The sequence below is a fragment of the Hyperoodon ampullatus genome (assembly GCF_949752795.1).
Source record: "Hyperoodon ampullatus genome assembly, chromosome: 3".
NCBI classification, from domain to species: Eukaryota; Metazoa; Chordata; class Mammalia; order Artiodactyla; family Ziphiidae; genus Hyperoodon; species Hyperoodon ampullatus.
The window spans coordinates 63,991,397-64,007,605 of NC_136916.1; the positions used below are offsets into that span (position 1 = coordinate 63,991,397).

At 57.2% G+C, this 16,209-nt stretch overlaps 2 protein-coding genes across 2 annotated transcripts; both read left to right on the plus strand.

Moving 5' to 3' along the window:
- Nucleotides 1–472: 472 nt before the first annotated feature.
- Nucleotides 473–11,773, plus strand: LMAN1L (lectin, mannose binding 1 like; the record flags this gene model as incomplete). Its single annotated transcript, XM_079699091.1, is given in 17 exon segments — nt 473–508; nt 511–652; nt 3,195–3,349; nt 3,463–3,570; nt 3,662–3,720; nt 5,138–5,259; nt 5,607–5,714; nt 6,283–6,338; nt 6,964–7,025; nt 7,027–7,082; nt 7,391–7,452; nt 7,456–7,530; nt 7,534–7,542; nt 8,650–8,717; nt 9,678–9,813; nt 10,464–10,591; nt 11,641–11,773. Coding segments are annotated over 17 exon segments (1,515 nt in total).
- Nucleotides 11,774–12,844: 1,071 nt separating this feature from the next.
- CPLX3 (complexin 3) lies at nt 12,845–16,209 on the plus strand (the record flags this gene model as incomplete). The annotated part of the gene is made up of 3 exons (XM_079700719.1): nt 12,845–13,008; nt 14,183–14,270; nt 15,985–16,209. 3 exons carry the CDS (start codon nt 12,845–12,847, stop codon nt 16,207–16,209), a joined length of 477 nt encoding a protein of 158 aa, XP_079556845.1.

Sequence of the window (16,209 nt, forward strand, 5' to 3'; positions counted from 1 at the left end):
GAGCCGAGTATCGCAGCAGGGAGAGCAGGATAGGGAAGGATGGGGTGGGTAGGTAATGGCCAGACAGTGGGGACATCCATCTGTGGGAAGGAGGCAGGATGTAGGGGCCCATCCCAGGCAGGGAGGAAAGTCAGAGCTGCGGAGGGTGGCCCGTCCCAGTGACCCCTGAAGCCCTGCAGCCGCTGGGGCAGAAGGGAGGTAGAAGGATGGCCTGAGCTGAGGAGCAGGGGCAGAGCTCAGGTTGGCAAGAGGTCAGGCTGCCCGTCAGGCTGGAGGTGAAGTGATGGGTGGGGCCTGAGGTCAGGCCTGGAAGGAACAGGATGTCTGTGCTGGGCAGGTGGGGAGAGGACAGTGCCAAAACCCAGCTCCTGGCCCATCCCAGCTCCTCCCCACATGGCCCCATCCCAGGAGGCCCTCCCTGGCCTCCCAGCTGCAAATCCACCCTTGGGCCCGGATACCAGATCCTTTCACAATGCTGGTGGTCCGTGGCCTGGACCCCTTGCTCTGCCTCTCCTCCTCCTCTTACTCCTGGACCCTCACAGCCCTGAGTGGGGCCACCCCCCTCAGAGAAGGTTTGAGTACAAGCTCAGCTTCAAAGGACCAAGGCTGGCATTGCTTGGGGCTGGAATACCCTTCTGGAGCCATCACGGAGGTAAGGGGGCCAGCCATGCCCAGGGTGGAACACTGGAGGGGCTGACTAGCTCTGGATGGCTGTGACTTGGTGGGGAGCAGGCCTGCCAGTACCAGCCACTGCCCAAGATGGGGCCAGGCCTGGGCAGCCAGTGCCAGGGGCCCAGGACCCCTCCCAGACCTGTCTGCTGCTCCACGACAGCCCCACCCCCACCCAGCAGCCTCAGTTTCTCCTCTCTGCTTCTCCTCTTCTTTGCCCTGGGGCTTCTTTCTTCTCTCTCTTTTTTTTGCGGTACGCGGGCCTCTCATGGTTGTGGCCTCTCCCGTTGCAGAGCACAGGCTCCGGACGCACAGGCTCAGTGGCCATGGCTCATGGACCCAGCCGCTCCGCGGCATGTGGGATCTTCCCGGACCGGGGCACGAACCCGTGTCCCCTGCATCGGCAGGCGGACACTCAACCACTGCGCCACCAGGGAAGCCCTCTCTTCGCTTTTTACCCCTCCTTAGAGGACCCCTCACCCTGCCTCTTGGACCTGTGAACATACACACACACACACACACACACACACACACACGTTCATAGGCTGAGTCCCAGACACACAGACACCAGGCAACTTGGACCAGCACCAACCTACACTTTGGCTCCACGCTGTTGGGTCTGTGGCTGTCCAAGAGAACTAGGGGGCTGCCTGGAGGGAGGCATCCCCATGGCCAGCTGTTTTGCCAGAGAGGGACCCAGCACTGCCCTGTATGTTTGTTGGGTGGAAGCAAGCATGAGAGCATCTTAGCCCATACTTTGTATCCAGGGCCTTCCAAATCCGGACCTACAAAGAATCTCTCTTCTGCTTGGTCTTGTTCTAAAAAGATTCTGGAGGACTTATAAGGACCTATGCAAAAGAGAGTAGTTTAAATTAGGAGTGAGCAAGAAGAATAAGACTTAGGGTTGAGGCCTGAAATGAGTCCAAAAATGTGGCTTCTTGCCAAAACATATGCTGTGAAGTCTGCCCACCCTTCAGAGTTGGGCCATGGATCTGATTCAGAGCCTCCTAGCAGACAAACCAAAGAGAGAAAGCAGATCCATTGTGTATTTCCGTGTCTGTGAGATGAAGTTTCTGAAAAACAGCATGATTCCTAACTGAGACCAGAATAAATATCCCTTTAAGAAGACGGGCCCTCTCGGCAGGGTTTTGGGCCCAGTCCTCCCTCACAGAGACACAGGAGGTAAGCAAAGGAGGGGGCTGTTCCTCATAGCCCCGAGCCAGGCCCTGCCTCAGGGCCAGGATGCCTGAGGGCCAGGATGGCAAGGCCCATGCCACACTCACTGCCCTGGGCCATGCCAAGTCTGGGGTGTGCCAGGCCATATAGGGGAGCAGAGGTATATTCTTCAAGGTCACCCAGTGATATGCTCACTGTCCATTCATTCATTCCTCCTTTTATCAGACTCACCCCATGCCCTGTGTGCCCAGCCCAGAGACACAGGGCTGAGTCTGGTTCAAGGAGCCCATAGTCTAGGGGGAGGTCCCATGAACAATCCACATGAGGCAGAGCACAGAAGGGTGGCAGGTGTGGGCAACCTCTGCCTCCTGCCTGCCACTCCAGAGGCAGTGGTGGCTCCCAAGGGCTCCAGCACTCCTGGCCTTGCAGCCTCTGAGCCTCCCTGCCCCCAGCTCTGGCCTTTGCCAAGCAAACAGGCTGGATTATCAGTCTCTAGAACGGCCGGCAGGGACTGGGCCCTGGGCCAGGTTCCAGGCTGGCAGGCCGCAGGGGAGGGGAGCCAGCAGGGGCGGGCCCTCTGATCGCCCTTCTCCTTTTCCTGCCAAGCCTGCCTCAGTTTCTCACCCCTTTCTTCCCTCCTCCCCCACCCCGCCCGCACCAGTGGTAATTCTCACACTCACTCCATCCCTCACCCTTTCCTCAGTCCTGCAGAACAGTTCCCACCCCTGCTTTCATACTTTCCCTACCTTGAGATGTCCCCTAGGTGCCCCCATCAGGAAGGCCCAGCCGCGTCTGGACACACCCAAGTGTCTGTTCAGGGTCTAGCGTCCTGACCCTCCACGTGGTTATTCTCTCCAGGTGATCCACTGCGTTCTGTGGTCTCAGGCATGTCCTTTCCCTCATAGGGCCTCTGTTTCCTCATCTGAGAAACACAAAGGGTTGGACACAAATATCTCTCGTGGCAGAAAAAGCTTGTACTTTGGAGTCAGACGGAGCTGAGTTCCAATTCACTTAGTTCCTTAACTTTTCTGAGCCTCAGCTTCCTCATCTATAAAAGGGGGTCTTATAAAAGCAGGCCACACAGACCTGTGGCGAGGCTTACATGAGAATGCGGGGAAAGTGCTCTGTGTGGGTTTGGCCTCCGTTGCCCTCCCCTGGCAAAGGCCCATCCAGCCGTGCTGGGGTCCCACTTCTTCGGTGGATTCCTGTGTCAGACTAGCCAGCCTGTTATCTAATGGCTGTGATGTTACCTCCTTCCTCCTCCTGGAGCCCAGCCTTGTCCAATGAGAGAGAATGATGGGGGAACTGGGGCTGGTGGGGCCCAGGCCCTGAGCTGCCCTGGTCCGCAGATGCCATCCCAGGCCTGGAGGAGGTACGGCTGGCCCCAGCCATGCGGAACCGGAATGGCGCCATGTGGAGCAGGACCCCTGTCCTCTTCTCTGCCTGGGAGGTGGAAACGCAGATGAGGGTGACTGGGCCAGGGCGCCGGGGAGCCCAGGGCATGGTGAGTGGCCCCAACAAGGTCCAGTAGAGGGGGTGAGTCAGGGGGGCTGGTGGTGAGCCCAGGGTTCCAGTGTCCTGCAGGGACCCTTGAGCTGACCAGCTGGGGACCCGCAGGCCCTGTGGTACACCTGGGGCAGGGGCCAAGTAGGCTCTGTCCTGGGGGCGCTGGACTCGGGGGACGGCATTGGGATCCTCTTCGACTCCTCGGCTGAGGATACCCAGGTGAGTCATGGTCTCCTGCCCGCCATCCCGCTCACACCCTCACCCTCCTCCCTGTGCCCGTGGCTCAGACTGCTTGTCACCTCCCACACAGAACAGCCCTGCCATCCGTGTGCTGGCCAGCGATGGGCACACCCCCTGCAAGGCGCTTGGGTAAGGCCCCGCCTGGCCTGCCCTGCACCCCACTCCTGCGCTGCGAAGGGCTTGGCGGTTACCCGCTCTGCCCACCACGCCCCTGCCCTGGCCTCTGGCGGGGAGCCCCCCCTCCTAGGGCGTTGCCCTCCTTTCTGGTCTCTCATCTAAGCTGATGGCACTGCCCTGGGACTCCCTCCCACTAGGTCCCAGCAGTGCCTCCTCCTCCAGGGGCCTGGGACCAGAGTTTGCTTGCTGTTCCTGGGAACCACCCACTGAGTCCTCAACTCATTCAACCCAATAGCCCCAGGCAGTGGGAGCAGAGAAATGATGCGGGGTGGGGCCCATGCTCAGTGTTTTCACTCACGTCATCTCATATTGACACTCTTGAGAAGTGGGGATTATTAGTGCCCAGTTACAGGTGAGGACACTGAGGCCCAGAGAGGGGAGGTGATTTGCCCCAAGTCACACAGTTGTGCACAGAGCTGAGATACGAGGGCAGACTTGCCCATGGAGTGTCCACGCCTTTCCCACACCAGCAGCCTGCCTGCCTGCCTGCCTGCACCGTCTCTTTCTCTCAGATGACGTGGCTGCCCGTCCCTCCTCAGCCAGGCTGCCTCCTTAGTAGTTGGGCCAGTTCATCATTGTCTTCGGCAGACATCCCTTAGCTCGTAACAATTAGAATAATTGCTAACGTTTATGACCTGAGCTTACTGTATGCCAGGCACAGCGCCAAGTACTTCACATTCATTACTTGGTTGACCCTCATAACAATGTTATGAGAGAATCTCAATTATTATCTTCATTTTAAAGGTGGGGAAACTCGCGTTTGGAAAGGTGAAGTAACTTGCCCCAGGTCACATGGCTCTTCCCCTGCCCCGTGCCGCCTCCCTCTTGGCTGAAGGCAGTGGTGACAGGCTGTCTGGTGTGAGAGCTTCTGAGAGACTCAGGACGTCTCGGGCTCAACACTCCTCTAACAAACACCCAGAGCTAGCGGCACCGCCCCTCGCGGGGAGGCAGGCTGGTCATACTGTCCTTGGCTGCTAGGATGAGTCTCATGTTGTCTGTCCTGCTGCAGGCCAAGCTTGGCAGAAGGGAGAGGAAAGAGAAGCCGTACCCAGAGGGAAGCCTGTGGGACGAGGCCCGGGGGACTGGGGGTGGAAACCCCACTCTTGGTCCAGGCTCTGCCCCCTAGGGAGGAGTCCCAGGGAGGGCCAAGTCCCAGCATTCCGCCAGGCAAGGCCTGCTTTCCCGCTCCCCTCTCTTCTGCTACGGGAGCAGAAGAGAGCAAGGGAGGCTCGAGCTAGACAGCAAGGACAGGTCCTGCACCAGTGGGGGTGGGTGGCATTGCAGGCCCGGGCAGAACGGCCTCTGGGACCACCCCTGCTGGTTAGGCCTTGGGTCCTGTGCGGCCTGGCTGGATTCCAAGCGCCCAAAGGGATGGAGCCAGCCAGGTGCTGGGCTTCTGCCACCAGGACTTCCGGAACCGGCCTTACCCCTTCAGAGCACGGATCACCTACTGGGGGCAGAGGCTGCGTGTGAGTCGCCCCTCCTGCTTTTGTGGGTCCACCAGGCAGGGAGTGCAGATGACAGGGCTCGGAGCTTTATGAATGCCCATGACCCTGCAGACACACCTGTGACCCCACACAGGGTCCCTGGCACATGCAGGCAACACCCCAGGGATCCTCCTCCCTACACAGACTCCTAACTGGCCCTGAGCACATGCTTGGGAGGGCTGGCGTGAGACCGGGTGTGCGAGACCCTCTGCACCACTCTGACACCAAGCTGCTGCCCGCCTTCCGGGCCAGGGGAGCCAGTGAGTCAGGTGGGGACGATCCCCTTGCCAGGGGTCAGGGGAGAGGAGTGGGCTTCCTCTGCAAGGGGCTCATGCCCTCTGTGCCCCTCAGGTGTCCTCACTCCCAGCGACATGGATGAGATCTGTGTCGATGTGGGGTCCCTGCTTTTGGCCCGTGGAGGTTTCTTTGGGGTCTCAGCAGCCACCAGCACCCTGGCAGGTGAGGGCCCCTAGCTGGGAGCTGTGTGGCAAGAGGAAGAGGGACAGCCACAATGGACATTTAGAGAAATGGAGCAAAGGGATGTGATATAACAGAGAACCCATAGAGGAACTCAGCTGGAAAGCAGGGAGCAACCAGAGGTGGGAGTCCTGGAATGACAGGGCTTGGGTGCTGGGGAGCCATGGAAGGTTTCTGAGGAGGACAGTGACATGGTCAGAGCCATGCGGAGGAGGTGGCCTCTGTGTGGTGGCTCCTGCCAGCAGCAGCCAGGCTCTGGGCCTGAGGGTGCTGCTCGGCCTGTGGTCACGGCTCTAGGCCAGGACTGTCCAGTTTTCTCACTCACTGGGGGTCCCCCTCTGGCTCTGTGTGTGGGTCAACCCTCACAGCCCACCCATCTGCTAGTCTGATCCTCACGCCTTTCCCATGAAGTGAACAAGACAAGGGTCAGAGCTGCCCAAAGTCACCCAGATCTCTTGCCTGCCAGGAACATAATGGAGGCTGGGGAGAGAGGGCTGAGTGAGTGAGTTGCCGGGTGGGAGCTACCTTCCCTCTCTACCCCCCTTTCCAGATGACCATGATGTCCTGTCCTTCCTGACCTTCAGTCTGCGTGAGCTGGGTGCAGAGGTAACGCTGGCCCTGGGCCTTCCCTGGGGGTAGGGCTGGGGGAGAGGCAGCCCAGGGATCCCTCCCCTCCCCGGATGCTCTGCTTATGTCCAGCTACCAGACCTGTCATTCCAACCCTTATCTCTACCTGCTCATGGAGCTCTGCTCAGGCCAAGTCTTGTGCTAGGCAGTGCTGGGGACCAGAGGTGACCCAGAGCCAGGCCCTGTCTGTCCTCAAGGACCTCCCAGCCTGATTAGGAGCTATGGGAGCACAGAGGGGTCCTAACCAGCCAGGAGAGCAGGGAAGACCTCATGGCAAAGATGAGCTTGAAAGAACACAGGGAGTGGCATGGACAAAAGCCTGAGGCCTGAGAGAGCTGCTGGGGTCTGGGCTTCAGCAGGAGAGAAGGGTGTGAGGGTCGGCAGTGCAGTGGGGCTGGGAGGACTGGAAAGTTCTGGGCCTAGTGGCGGAAGGAGAACCAGCTGTATGGGAAGGAGAACCAGCGTCGCGGGGGTGTCTTCCCATGCTGGGGTGAATGTTTGGTCAGGGAGGGGGAGTGGGCTTGTGGGAGGCCCTGTGAGGAGACTCCCCGGCCCCCAGATCTTCCATGGGTTTGGGGCCTAAGTTTTCATCTTCTTCCTGCAGCCTCCCCCGCAGCCCTTCCTGGAGACAGAGCAGCTCTGCCTGGCAAGGCAGCTGGAAGGGCTGCCTGGGCACCAAGGAGAACATGATTCCAAAGCCGAACTGTGAAGTCCAGGAAAAGGGTAGGGACTCAGGGAACGGGCAGGTGGGGCAAGGGCCCGATTGAGGGTCACAGGATCCTCTTCCCTTTGAACCAGGAGTCCTTTAACCAGTGGGGACATGGAGGCCTGAGGAGGCCATATGTAAGCAGGCTCTGGGGCCCAGGTGATGTGTCCTGTCCCTGCCCCACCACCAAAACACCTCTTTCCAGGGGAGAGTCTTGGAGGCAGAAGCCACACCTTTCTGGCCCTCCAAGAAGCCTTCGAAAGATAGGATCTGTTGCCCCACCCCAGCTGCCGGCTGCCTGTCCCAGCTCTGCCCCAGTCCCCAGGGGAAAGAAGCTTTGACCTGGAGGAGACACTGCACAGACACAGCCAGATCCTGCAGGCTCTCTAGGGTCTCTCCAAGCACTTGGCACAGGCTGAGAGGCAATGGAAGAAGCAGCTGGTGTCCCCAGGCCAGGCCAGGCCGTAGGGAGCCTGGGTGAGTGGCCCCTCAGGCATCCAAGGGTCTGCCTGCAGGCCTGGAGAAGCCGAGCCCCATAGGCACTGGGTCTGATGGCACCAGTGCGCTCCCTCTGTCCAGAAAGAGGAGCAAGCACCGTACTTGGAAACTAGTCTCCCCCAAGGTCTGGAGGGAAAGGAGGGCAGCGGTGAAATGCTGCAGGTCACAGGATGGGGTGGACCTGCCAGGCAGGGGAATGGGCAGGAGGGTGGCTCTGCACAAGCAAAAGCTCACAGAGCCCCACGGCTGGGGCTGGGGAAAGGAGTTGCCACGTATTTAGATGTGGGTCTCCAGACAAGTGACAGAAATAGACCGGGTGTTTATTTGCATGTAGCTCCACGTGTGATTTGATTCACATACGCTTGCTTAATGCTCAGAGGCACCAGAATCCTCATTTCCCCTCCACTGCCATCCTGGCTTCTCCCCTGGGGAGTCATGTCCCATGGCAGACCCAGCCTGGGGCCTGAGTGCTGAGCTCAGTCAAGATGTTAGATGCTGGGCAGAAGAGGTCAGTGGCTCCTGTGAGCTTTGCTGGGCTCTGGCAGCTCTAGGTTTGAATCATGTCCTCAGGACAGAGCAGCTGAGGCTGGGCTGCTGGAGTGGGGCAGAGGGGAGGGAGGCCACACTCCAAGGCCAGGTCTCCCTGATCCTACTGCCAGGCCCAGGACTCCCCCTGCCAGGTTCTACCCACCCCTGAGAGAAGTGGCCAACTCTCCAGGTCACTCGTTAAGACAAGGGCCCAAGCACGGGGAGCTGACTGTGCCCTGGGGCAAGTGGGGAGGAGAGGACTGGCCTCCTTTGGGGGCAGAACCACTTCTGGAAAGGGGAGGGACTTTGAGAAAGCTCTCAATTGGCCACTGTCAAGGGGGAAACCACCATCCTCAAGGAGAGGCTTTGAGAGGAGGGGGTAGTCAGAAGCCCAGGTGGAGAGGGTCAGATAAACCTAATGTATCCCAAATGAGGAGGGCCCAGGTAATGCGGTAAGGCATCTAGAAGGAAGAGGGCTGCAAATCCCTGGGGAAGGTGAACTCTGAGAAGAGAGGGGCTGTGCCCTGGGCCCTCGAGAAGGGGCTGGCACTCCTGCAGGACTCAGCTAAGGTCAGTGCCCTGCTCCGTGGACAGCGGACTCTGATCCAAGACCTGCAAGAGATGAGGTAAGGGCACAGGGAGATGAGGATCCTGGGGGAGAGGGAGAAGTCCCCATCCACCAACTTGGCTTCTCTGCCTGAAGACCCCCCCCCATTAGTCCTTTATTCCTTTCATCATTTCCTGAGCACCCAGCACAAAGTCTGGAGCATAGCGAGGGGCTAGGGGCCGAGTTAGGTTTGTTGAACTGACCTGAAATTAACTGAATCAAGTTAAAATTTTGAAACTCCTAGTTTAAGCACAACTCCCTAAGACATTCTCACCCCAGGAGGGTTAGTAAATTTGAGCCTTCCTTCAGTGATAGCTTCTGGAAGGAGGGAACTTTTTTTTGGGCCACTCCACGCGGCATGTGGGATTGAACCCACACCCATTGCACTGGCAGCACGGAGTCTTAACCACTGGAATGCCAGGGAAGTCCCAGCAGGGAACATTTTGATGGGGTTCTTGGAGGGAGCACAACCAAAATCAGGCCCAGTTGGGGGGTGGGCAGTCCATGACTTCATTTTACCCTCCTCCGGCCTCCCAGCATCCCTCTCTAGGTCAGGCCTCTGGCGTTACCCATGGAGCCCTGGGGGCAGGGGGTCGCCTTGATGCCATGGGAGGAGGATGGCTTCAGGTTGTATGCTGTGGCTGCGCCCCAACCCCAGCCCTCCTCCCTACATCTAGATGCCTGGGGGAGGGAAGATGGGATGAGGAAGAGGATCTAAATCCCTGAGGGCCAGAGACTGAAGGCAGAGCCCAGGGAGCCTGGGGTTGAGACAGACAGCTTTAGGGAGATGCTTCTCTGAGCTAAAGCTGTCTTGAGGAGAAGCTCTGGGTAAAAAGACCAGTTCCCAAAAGGAGCCATATGGATGGTGTCTGTTTCTCCCCCAGGTGCTGCCTTTGGGGATTATGAGAAATGGTTAGGCAGTTTGGGTGCAATCAGAGGGGATAATGAGCTCTTTCCCTTGGTTTCCACCCTGCACCAGGGATGCAGCTGCTCACATGGCCTCAAGAGCCCAGGTCTTCTATCTGCCTGTGGGCACCAAGCATCATTTCTTAGAGCTGGCCCAGATCCTGAGCCTTCTGCAGAAGGACCTGCAGGGTCCAGTGGTGAGGGGCAAGGAAGGGAGGGCTGTGGGGCTCAGCCCCCTTCTTCCAGCACTTCTGCAGCCCCAGGCCCCTCCTGCCTTTGCCTTCCCCTCCTGGGACTCCTGTCAGGCACACCTGTGTCTGTGTCTGTGTGTGCATGCACACAGGCATGCAGGCACACAGATCTCATCTTCTCTCTGCCTTCTCTGCTCTCTGGAGAGTCCCACAGACTCTCAGTACTAGCAGGGCCCTGGAGACCACTTGGCCCAACTTCCACAATGACCAGAAGATAGATGGGAATGGGCTGTGCCCAAGATCATTCAAAGCTTCTTCGTGGTGAAGTCCACCCCTCCTTGTGTCCCGCCCCATCTTGCTCTTTTCCTTGCCCTCTCTATCACGCTGCCTTTTGCGCTCTACTTCTCTCTCTTGCTTATCTCTAGAGACTTCGGCCCCCTGGAGATCCCAGGCCCCAGGCCCTCCCAGCTGTTCCCACAGATGGAGCCATGGGATCTGGGGTGGGGAGGCAGCTTTGTACTCTGCCCTCTCTCCAAGTTCCCTGGATGAGAGTCAGGGTACTCCAACACTGGGAGAGGGAAACAAAGCCAACAGTGGCCCAGATTCTAGGTCCCCTCCCTCCTTCTGGGTAAGAAGCTGATCCAGGATCTTAGAACATCTCCTTTCAGAAAGCGGCAGCCAAGGACTCCTGCCCACCTGGTCGGCCCCCAGGGGTTTCCTCGTGCCTGCAGCCTGGCATCTTCCTGTTCTTCCTCCTCATCCAGACTGCAGGCTTCTTCTGCTATGTACACTTCAGGTGGGCCTTCCCATGGCAGGACTTCCCACACCTACCTAGCATCTCTTGGGTCTGGACCATAGCCATTCAATTTGAGAGAGGGGATACTGAGGCCCAGCGGGGGACCTGCATGGTCCACCAGCTGGCAGCACCCAAGTTAGGACCCATTTTTTTCAATAGAGACTGCTATCTGCTCATCTGCTGGTCCCATCTAGGTCCTACCCTCACAGAACTCACTCTCTAATGTGAGAAACTGACAAGTAACTGACAGTCACATCCTTTGTGGTCAATGCCATGATGGCAGGAAGCTCAGGGGCTATAAGAGTGCAGGAAAAAGTACTTGAGCCAGCTTGGGGAGATCAGGGAATCACCTGGAAGGGACATTTGATATGGGTCCTCAAGGCCACTAGGAGATTTCCAGCCTGACAAGATAAGTAAAGGCATTGATATAGAGGAAAAAGCATGAGAAAAGGCATGGAAGCATGAAAATATATATATTTTGGAGAAAAAGTGGCAAGTTCAATACTGTAGAGCAAAGGGTGGGACCAGTTTGTGAAACTGGGCAAAGAGAATTTAAAAGGCTGGGGGGAGGTCACTGTTTCTGCTTAATGAGTGTTTGTAAATGAATGAAACACTTAGAGATGCAAGGTGTGCTAAGGAGCTTAGAAACGGGACAGTCTTTGTTGGTGGTATTTCAAGACAAGGATCAGTGTGCACAGGGATGGTCCTGGAGGAGGAGTGAAGTGTGCTGAGCTTTAAAAGCACAGTGGGAGATGGGATGGCCGGCAGATGTGGAGAACAGCAAAGGTATGAGGCAGAAATGATGACAGGCTTATGTGTTATATATGAGTGCAATGGTGGCCATAAGGCTGGAACCACCTGGACAGTCCTTGAATGCCAGGAGGAAAGTGTGGTACTGATGGAGCAGGCCAAGGGAGCCATAGAAGGCCCCAGAGCAGCGGGTGCTATGGTGCAGTGAGTGTAGGGAGGTGGGTGTAGTAAATATAAGGAGCCTGGTCTCAAGAGCCCAGAAGGGAGAAGCCCAAGTAAACTTCTTCTCTCCCTGGCAGCAAGCAGGAGCTGGACAAGAACCTTCAGGACTATTTGTCCACAGGCAGCCTTCCTTTGAGTACTGCACCACAAGTCCCTAGGACCCTGGGGGCTCTGAGGAGGCAGCCCCTCTCCCCCAGCATACATGAGTGACCTCCCTCAACGCCCTGAAGAAATGTCCACTTCTCATCACTAGGAAGTCACTCTATGTCTGGGAGGTGGAGAGCTTGGCCAGTGTCCTCTGCCTCTGGGTACCCAGCTCTTACCCACACCTTAGCTTTTGGGGAGCCCCAACCTTATTAAAGGTGATTTCTCTCTCCTCATGCTTTGATATGCTCATTTACCTTCCAGCTTCACCTTAATCTCTCTGAAGGCAACCTCTTCTAGATGGTAGCTGAGAGTGGGCTCCAAGCAGGCAAGGAGGCCAAGGACTGGCTTGACTGACAAAAGACCAGATACCCCACAGGCCTTGAACCCTGGGCTATGGTGGGAGATGGAGTCACAGCTGTGTATAATTCTGTCCCCAGATTCAGCCAGAACAAGGAGTGGTGCCTCCTGGTCCAGCCCAGGCAGCATCACCGTGAACAACTCTCTCCTGATGCTCCCTGTAGCTCCAGGGATCAGCAGGGCAGGCGCGTGACCCAGAACTCTGAGAGGCAACCCATGGAGCCATAATTGGGATTCCCTGCTCTCTGATCTCCCTCCCTTTCCCAGTGTCAAGCTCTGGGCAGCTGCTGGGGCAGTGGGTTGGAAAGAAGGTTGGGGAGGGCCCAGGGCTACTCGCATTCCCAGCTGAAATCCTGGCTACCCGGGGGAGGAGGAAGTGGGCGGGAGAATAGGGAGCTGTGTACTGGGCACGTAACAGCACAGCTCGTTCCCCTGGGGAGAGACCCCCTCCCCAAACCCCTCGCGGCCGGCCCCAATCTGTTGGCAACAGTGCCCAGAGGAGCTTGGCATTGAAGGAGGTACGTGGGGGAGGCGGGAGTGAGGAGCGGGCACGTGGTCCCGCGTCCTCAGCCCCGTGCATGCCACCCGCCCCCTGTGAGGAGGGGTTTGGGGAGGTGGAGGCGGGCCCGGACAGGGGCGGGCGGTGGGCGGTGCAGAGCGTGGGGCTGCTGCCGCAGGCAGGAGCTGTCCGTAAGCCCTAGTGCTGAAGTAGGCGCGGACGTGCCTGGGTGCCCGCCGCGTGGTACCCGGCGCCCGGTGCCCGAGCCAGCGAAGACCATGGCGTTCATGGTGAAGACCATGGTGGGCGGCCAGCTGAAGAACCTCACTGGGAGCCTGGGGGGCGGCGAGGACAAGGGGGACGGGGACAAGTCGGCCGCCGAAGCGCAGGGCATGAGCCGAGAGGAGTATGAGGAGTACCAGAAGCAACTGGTGGAAGAGAAGTGAGTGGGATCCCTTCCTGGCTCCAGCAGCCCTCCCCACCCCGCAAGGGCCGCGCGGCCCACCCTTAGGGCAGTCTCAGACCCCGAGCCCCTCACCTACTTTTCTAGACGAGGTGAGAGGCTGGGACGCGCCCTCTAGGCTGCCCTCAGAGCCATCCCATCTCAAACCCAGAACCCCGCTCCACATTCGGGCCCAGAGGGAGTGGGGGACGGGGAGATAGGGGCCTGGGACAAGGTGAGGGCACGTGCATTTCTGACGAAACAAGTAATCCCTTAATCCGATCTGGTCCCAGCCTTCTGTGTCTTCCAGCTGGAGCTCCTCTGAGCCTGAGGCTCTGAGAAAAGCGGTGCAGCTGAGGCGGAATCAGTCATGGAGACAGATCCTGAGATGGGGGCACTCATAGATAATTGAGGCTACTTGTGTGAGGACGACGCTGGGACAGAGAGGGAGGTGGAGTGGCGTTAGGGGCTGAACTCCACAGCTAGGCTGTTTGGGTCAGATCCTGGCTTCGTTTCTTTTTATCTGGGTGACCCTAGGCAAGTTACTTAACCTTTCTGTGCCTCGGTTTCTTCTTCTGTAAAATGGCAATGGTAATAAAACATGCCATATATATTTATGAGGGTTAAATTACTTAATGCACATAAACTGCTTAGCGGAGCGCCTGGAACATGGCAAATCATTAAATGTTAGCTATTATTTCACTTAATCGTGATAACAGTTTTGTGAGTTGCAAAGTCTTATCTCCATTTTACAAAAGAGGAAGGTAAGTGACTTACTCAAAGACATAAAGTGGTAGTGGATCCAGGACGCGAACCCATGTCTGTCCTGAATACTTCGCCCTACACGACACAACCTGTCAGGAAAGGAAAAGACTGAGTCGGAGACCGCGAGGGACATATGTTAGGGTCTGCAGAGACAGCCAGACAGACACCCACGCCCCGATAGCTCCCGTCGAGCGACAGGTATGGAGGCGATAAAGGGCTCTGTGATAGCTGGGAGAGGCAGTAAAGATTAATCCCGGCTGGTCAGAGCACCGAGCACCCAACATACAGGCCCGTGGGCAGGAGGGGTGCAAACTGCGGCCAGGACCCAGAGACCCTTCCCGCCCCTTCCTCACAGACACCGCCCATTTTCTCAGCCCGGGCAGTGATTCCGACCTCGGTGCCCCCACAGGATGGAGCGGGACGCCCAATTCACGCAGAGGAAGGCAGAGCGGGCCACGCTGCGAAGCCACTTCCGAGACAAATACCGGCTGCCCAAGGTAAGCTTAGGAGCCCGGGCTGTAAGGCACCACCGGGACCCCTGAGCTCTGGGCTCCGGACTCTTTGCCCTGCTCCCGGCACCACAGTTCTCAGGGAGTGTTTGATTAACTCATGGGTTCTCTCACTCGTTCATTCATTCACTGTTAACTGGAGCCCGCCAAGGTCCAGGGCTTGGCGCTGAGGGGTAGTCGAGTCCTCGGGGGACTGATAGGTTTGTGTTTCTGGAGCCAGTCCAGGCCCCTTCTCTCCTCCAACCCTCACTCACCCAACCCAGAGTCAGGCCTAGGCAGATGGAGAGTTGGAAGGCAGTAGATTTTACCGCAGGTAAAATCTCTTGGGGCTTCTGAACACCCAGGGAGGGAGGTGGGTGGAAAGAAGGCAGCACCTTCTGTGGGCCAGGCACTTGACCTTCACACCCTTACCTAACCCCTCAGTAACTCTGCCAGGTAGCTACTACCCACACCTACAAATAAGGAAACTGAGGCTCAGAGAGATTAAGGGACTTGGCTAAGGCCATACAGCCAGCGAGTGATGGAACTGGGATCAGAGATCAAGCCTCTGCAAGCTGAGCCTGCACTTGCTCCCGGACCCCTTGCTGCCTTCCAGAGTATGAAGTCTGTCTGCAGAGAGCAAAGGAAGCCCTTTGGTTGGCCAAGCAGTCAGGAGGATGTCTCCCCTAGGTACTGCAGCATCAGATGACCATATAAGTGTTTTACTCCTGTTGCCTAAGGAGGGAACTGAGGCACAAGCCACTCCCAGTGCCCAGAATTGGGCTAGACTCTGAAGAGAAACAGAAGCACAGGCTACGGTACACCTGACCTTGATCTTCCACTTGAATTGGAAGATCAGATATGTGAATGTCACATTCACTCACTCATCAAATGTTTACTGAGCCCCTGGCTGCCTCTGACTCCCCACAGCACACTAGTCTTTTGAAAGTCTCTCAAAGGGAGAGTTAAACTCAGCTAGGAATGGAGTCATTCCTCCGATGCTCGCATTAAGCATATAACAGACACAACTCTGCCATCAGGGAACACTGAGTCCAGTAGGAGAGAGAAGACTTAGCTGTAACTGAGTAGGACATAAAGTGGAAAGCCCCAGGGCCCCCAAAGGGACAGGGAAGTGCAATGACAATCAGTAGGCAGGTGCTGTGCAAGGAGAGCACAGATGTTGGAATCAGGGACATAGGTTTAAATCTAGCTCCCTCATTTCCTACTGGTGTGACCTTGGGCAAGTTACTTAAGTTATCTGAGCCTCAATTTCCTTTTTTGTAAAATGGAGAAAACAATACCTTCCTCACAGGGTTGTTGTGAGAATTAAAAGCACTCCGCTCAGTGTCAGCCACAGGATAGGTGTTTGGTGAATGGAACCCATCACTGTGATTGGTAACATCCTTCAGTGTAGTTAACGATAGTCAACACACGACTTAGCTGACTCAGTCTGACTCTGAAGGATTTTCATGTTGTCATTACTCACTATGCTAGTGTCTTACCTTCAGCATCTCAGAGTGAAGTAAGATGTAAAAGGGCAAGGTCTCCATATCCAAGCGTCAAAAGCTTGATCCTGGGATGGGGGAGGGGGACTGAGCTCACTGGAACATGGAGCTCCAGAATCTTGGGGCCTGGAACCCAGTCCAGGCCTCCTCCCTGCCACTCAACTCTGGGTTCTCACAGACCTCCAACCCCACCCCACCCCTTTTCCTCTTCCCTTCAGAACGAGACAGATGAGAGCCAGATCCAGATGGCAGGTGGAGACGTGGAGCTGCCCCGGGAGCTGGCCAAGATGATTGAGGAGGACACAGAGGAGGAGGAGGAAAGGGCCTCGGTCCTTGGGCAGCTGGCCAGTCTCCCTGGCTTGGACCTTGGCTCACTTAAGGACAAGGCCCAGACCACACTGGGGGACCTCAAGCAATCAGCTGAGAAGTGCCACATCATGTGA